The 6,479-nt window shown below is 28.7% G+C and overlaps 1 protein-coding gene across 1 annotated transcript; it reads left to right on the forward strand.

The window, feature by feature from the left end:
• The first annotated feature begins 4,076 nt into the window (after positions 1 to 4,076).
• On the forward strand, positions 4,077 to 5,999 carry LOC100166647 (septin-2). Its single transcript, XM_016801813.2, has 6 exons — positions 4,077 to 4,255; positions 4,777 to 4,919; positions 5,181 to 5,348; positions 5,417 to 5,506; positions 5,570 to 5,735; positions 5,813 to 5,999. Exons 2-6 carry the CDS (start codon positions 4,913 to 4,915, stop codon positions 5,982 to 5,984), a joined length of 603 nt encoding a protein of 200 aa, XP_016657302.1. The 5' UTR covers positions 4,077 to 4,255; positions 4,777 to 4,912; the 3' UTR covers positions 5,985 to 5,999.
• The last annotated feature ends 480 nt before the right edge of the window (positions 6,000 to 6,479 follow it).

Consider the following 6,479-nt stretch of genomic DNA (forward strand, 5'->3'; position numbering starts at 1 on the left):
TCTATAAATATCAATAAAATTTTGTTTGTTGGTTTAAAAAGCGTGAAAATTGAATGCAAGGTTCCTGATATATTGTTACAATAGTAGTTGAAAAATATTAAAAATACATAGGCACAATTTTTTTTTATAAGCATTTAAAGATCGAATTTTGACAAAATTTATCAAATTTAAGATTCAATAATTATTTTGTAGTTAAACATTTATAAAATGGTCAACTTTTATATCTAAGGATTGAAAATTTAAAACAAGATTCCACGTAAGTAGTTTATTCTGTTACCAAAAAATCTAAAAACACATAAGCAAAGTTTATTTTTATACTTATTTTAAGTTCAAATTTGGACGAAATTACATATTAAAATACCTAGAATAACTATTTTATTTATTTTGTTGTGATTGTATAATATTATTCGTGGGTACATGAAACTTCTAAAGTATACTATTATATATCTATGATAGTATCACAGTTTGATGTTGATGTATAACGCGTTATATTAAATACCTAATGAATATTGTGATGTGATTAATTTGGAATTTATTATAGGTCAATTTTTTTTAATACCATAGATATAAGTAGGTATATAATATGTCTTATACTTATATAATAGATTGACATACCGTCTCCGCTCAGAATCGTTTTTCTTATATAATGATATTTTATCATTGAATTCAAATTTAATACCATCCATTATATAGTGACCCACTTGTAATCTACTGTACAGCAGAGTGACATCCACTTACCCTCCTTTTTTTAAAATTTGGTAATAGATAAATATACTCTAAAATTTGTTTTATTTTTTATTTTATTTTTGCTTATACACGCCATACGGATTTTAACAATATCATTTATCCAACATTTATCCAACCTCCCACTAAAGAAAAATTTTAGTTTACATCATAAACACCTCTCAGTACAATCATTGTGATCTGTATAGTGTAAGTACGCGTGTAAAATGTAAATGCATTATTAAATATAATTATATAATTTTAATAAAGTTATGCAGATTTGTGGAATAATCTTCATAGGCGTAAAATACTCAAAATAACTTTGAAAATAAGTCCGAAAGACAAATTCTGATTGCATCAGCATCATCGTTCTTAACTTATAGTGAAATACATAGTATATAGCAGCGCTTCTCAACCTGTGGTACGCATAAAACTCATAGGTTGATACCTACGCTAAGAAAATCTCCCTTTATAAAAAAAAATGCAATAGATCATTATTCACAATATATATTTTTCGGTTTTTTTGATATTAAATAATAATATAAATAACAATTGAACATATTTCATTTTATTTTTATGAATTAAATGCTTATATCAATTATTAACATAATATTATGGTTTATAGTTGGTATTTGAAAAAGTATTCGATTTAGTATAATACGTGTAATATATGAGTAATAAAGTGAATATTATTATTAGCTGTTAATTGTTTATTTTAAATAGCTATAGTTATCGTTATTATAATTAGATATTTTAAATATTTATGGGATTACGCATATAAATTAATATATATTGTTATAACTTTATAAGCAGTCGTTATTATATTTTGGAATGTAACCGATTCAATAACATCGAATCATAATCATAAAGATAAAATGGAAAATTAATAAGTAAATATGTATAACATTTTTTATTATTATTTTAATATAATATTATGTTGTACATGTCATGTATGTTGTAAATAGAGTATCAAACAATTATAATTTTTATTATTTTGTTATGCCTATATAGTATATACAATTATTATACATATATATACCCATTACCCATAATACACGGTGAAACTTCGGTATGACAAATTTATATTTTGTATTTTTGTTTAATGAAATATTGTTGAGAACCATAACCAAATTAAAACCAAATAGATATAAGTGATTGTGTTCATCAAATTTTTCTACGGTAAGAATTTTTAGTAGTTGTTCATGAGACTTCATAAAATGGAAAATTCTATGTATAAGGTATAATAAAATTATTAAGTCTTTCGAGTATATTTTTATACTTTTATAAGCAAAAATAAAATAATAAGTGGCAAAGAATTGTTTAATACATTTTACGAAAAATTCACAATTTCCTACAATCACCTAAATCAGTAAAATAAATAAACAGATTGCAATACTGGCATACTGCGACACAGAAACCAAATGTGTTTCAGGAATTCGGTAAAATCGATGATGTTTGGTTATATTGACTTTAATTTTAGGATAACCCATATCAAGAGCTAGTAAAATAAGCATTGTACGTTATTCTTGCTATTTGAGTATAAGAAAAAAATGTGTAAATAAGTTAAAATAACGTTTATTACAAAATATTACATAATATTGAGGCCAATGTAATTTTGTCCACAAAAATACACTCTACAGGAAGAATGGTCCTGTTCTGAAAAATCAACCAAATTTGATAATTCTTTTTTATTTAATAGTGGGTGCTACCGGGTGATATTCTACAGGCCACATTGAACTCTGTTTTTCAATAATTTAATTTCAAACCGTTTCATATGTATTCAAAAATAATACAATTTTAAGCTTTTTTACATATTTTATTATGTATCATTATTTGAAACAAAATAAATATCGGAGTTCAATGTGGTCTTCTTTCAGATAAAAAAATAGTTTTCAAAATCTGACAATTCCACAAAGCCTGAGAATTATTCTTTTTAAGTCATTTTTTTCGATATGATACACCGTATCAACTTCCTTACATATGTATCGAGCAGTAGATTAGTGAAAAATTATTATAATTAAAGTGGAAACGAAAATATAAAATATATTTTTTAAATTTTATAGAATTGCAGAAAATTTGTAAAACCAGCACCAAGCTTCTTAATAAAATTGTAATGGCATAAGTCAAATTATGTTATTGTTGGTACCTATATATAATATTATAGTTTAATGATGCTTAAATTATATTTACTAACTGTTATGTATTACTTGTCGAGTTAATTACATTTTGTGTAAAACTTTTTTATTTTTCGTGGAGTAGCAGTAGCTGGTACCTGTATGTAGTGTAATGTTTGGGGTTTCTCAAATATAGGTTTTAATTATATTATATTTAATAGGTTTACTATACCTGTAACTTGTAAGTTATAATTATTGCTTTTTTTTCTGTAAGGGGGTGCTGACTGCTAAGCCGTCCAAACTAGACCCCTATTTACGCTCATTATGTAAATTAGGGAACCTCATGAGAACGTATATCATAACAACACTACTGTTAGCTAAAGGCTTAGATACTTTTTTGTCATTTTATTTTACCGCGTCATTCTTAATAAATTACATTTGTATTAACAGTACCTGCTATTATTGTATTATATAATACTATTAACCATTAGGTATCGTGGATGAAGCACTAGGTCCAGATCCAGACATCACCAAAAAAATGATTAAATACTTAGAATTAACTAAATTGTATACAATCTAATATAACATATATTTAACGTATCATAATCGTACCATAAGCCATTTTAACCTATTAACGTACTATATGTCATGAGCCAATAACCATTGTTGTTGCGGCTTCAATGAAGGAAAACAAAAAAAATTGCTATTATTATTATTACAAATTGTTATTATATCGTCGGCAACCATGGGCATTGGATCAAGGTCATCTATCTAACCCACTTGTAATGACGTCATCTCCGTACTTGGTTTGCGATCGCGAACTCTCTCACACAGTCACACACACACACACACATACCACCCTTATCCTCGCGATCGCGGCAATAAAAAACCGTTGTCCGTATAATACACGACAGTGCAACGTGCGTATAAAATATATTATATAGTACATTCGCGTTACAATATAATACATTATTTTTATAGTACACATTATTATTATTATTATTATTATTATTACTGTTATAGTGGAGAACCCTCGATCACCACCGGCACCGCCACCCCATTTTCATTCAATATACGATCGTTTTCTCGTGTGTGTGTGTATGTAGACGGGTGTGTGTTCCTGTGTGTGTAAGCGTGTGAGTGCGCGTGTGCGTACTATATGAATAATATCGTACTATTCCCTATCCCCACCCGTGTTTTCGGCGCGTGAGTGCGTGAGCTCCCGGGACGGTCGCGCCAGATTATCGATTTGCGAGTTCAGTGACAACGCGGACGCATACGCACCCGGAGCCTGACGTTGGCGCACTCCTCGTTCGACAAAAAAAAAACTACGATAAGTGTAACGACATCAATAATACTGTTGTTGTTGTTGTTGTCGTAGCGTTCGCATTATATCCATCGGAGTGGACTTTTCTCAAGTACGACCGTTGTTTTGTTAATCTAGAAAATAGACTTTTCACGAAATCGCAGTGCACCAAACCCATCGACACCCATTTTACGCGCCAGTACCTAGTTTATCTTTTGTTGCGATAAAACCGCAGTATTGTGTAAATTATATAGGTGCCATAATATTGTACTGTTGTATCGTTTCACGTTCAACGAGTTTTACTGCCCTGTATACCTCTATACCAACGATTCTCGTGTCGTGTGTACATTTCATATTATCCGCGGTTATTTAAGTCATTATTGAGGTTGGAAATATTTTTTCCTACGGTCACTTAAATTTTGTATAATATCTTCAATAATAAATACGTCGAGGAGTTGAACAAAATTGTTAAGAATTGTTAAAATTGATACGAAAAAAAAAAAAATCCAAATTACCTACCTAATATTTGATAATTCTACTAAAAATATTTGCAAATATTAATAACACAAGCACGCAAAAAGTTGGTGCTGAAATACTACTAAACTATGAGTTTCGTTTTTTTTTTTTTTTTAGAATGTTCGCTAATAAAAGGCGGGACAACATGATGTTACTACATGCAATCATATTTAGTCAAACGTTTGATTAGCTTTCTAAACAAAGTTTTGATCTGTCTTCTACATGATGTAAGATAGTCCTAAACACTGGAATAATGTCAGGTTAGTTTTACTATTTACAGAATTATTATATATTAGTTTAATTTCTATACGGTGCATACAACATTTGTCTTAATTGTAACAACTTGGTTACATCCACTTAACCATAGTCAAACCGATAAAATACAATAACACTTCGCTATATATAGCTAATTTACATGTCATATTATGACGTATTATAATATGAATGGATACAAATATAATATATCGTACTATAAAAATACTATTTTGGAATTCTCAAAATTTTTTTTCTTATTGTGTTAGAGTACATAGGGTTCGGTAGTTTACCGGATATAGTACATAGAAAAACCGTCAAAAAAGGATTTGAATTCACTCTGATGGTAGTCGGTGAATCTGGCTTAGGAAAATCAACACTGATAAATACATTGTTCCTGAGCGATTTATACAAGGAACGAAATGAATCTAGTTATGGTATGCCGATTGAAAATATCTACACTTAGATATAATATTATACCTAACTCATATTTGAAAAATTCCAGTACCTCCTCAGACCGCACAAATTGAAAAGAAAACGTTATGCATCGAGGAACAAGGAGTAAAGCTAAGACTAACCGTTGTAGACACACCTGGTAATTGTTTTTTCGAAAACTGACTTTTAAGAGGGAAAAACAACAGCTGTATTTTTATTTCAGGTTTTGGTTCGTCTTTGAGCAGTGATGATTGCATTCGGTCATGCTGCGAGTACGTGGACGAACAATTTCGAGCATATTTCGCTGAAGAAAGCGGTATTATCAGAAAGAACATAGTTGACAATCGTGTTCACTGTTGTCTTTATTTCATACCCGGTCATTGTCACAGGTATATGTATAATGTGAAGTTGTGGATTTATAATGTGCGATATATTATACCGTTCTTAAACGAAATATATCTTTAAGCCTAAGGCCAATAGACGTAGAATTCATGCTCAATATCCACGAAAAAGTCAATGTCATACCAATCATAAGTAAAGCAGATATGTTGACTGAAAAAGAAAAAATACAAATCAAACAACGAATAAATGATTCTATTAAGTCCCACGAAATAAAGGTAAATTATTTATTAATTTAATTAAAAACGATTGTTTGTCGAGAATATTACTTAATTAAAAATTACTACAATAATATATACAATATACCTACGTATAAAAATAATGTAATACATTTCAAACATAAAATTATTGTTTTATTATACCTAATTATTTAAAATTTGTTAATACAGTAGCTCGAAACATATTTGTCAACTTCAGAATAAAAATTATGTTTAATATGTTTAATTTACTATAATCGCTCAATACATTTTTAAAATAGTATCGTGTATTCAGTGAGAATGGATGCTCTAAATTTGTTAGACTACAAAAAAGTACAAGGTAAAAAAGTCCGAGAAACAATAAAAAAGTCAGAAGCTTAAAAAGTTCGTGGTGAAAAAGTCTGGTATACCTACATACATTAATTAGGTAAAAGTGAAAATACAATGTGATGCCCTATCAAACGTTCCAATTAGTATTAATATAAGTTGTAACTAACAGTAACTTTTTTTTAAATATATTATTTTTATATGACAATA

This window comes from Acyrthosiphon pisum, chromosome A2 (assembly GCF_005508785.2).
Source record: "Acyrthosiphon pisum isolate AL4f chromosome A2, pea_aphid_22Mar2018_4r6ur, whole genome shotgun sequence".
Lineage (NCBI taxonomy): Eukaryota > Metazoa > Arthropoda > Insecta > Hemiptera > Aphididae > Acyrthosiphon > Acyrthosiphon pisum.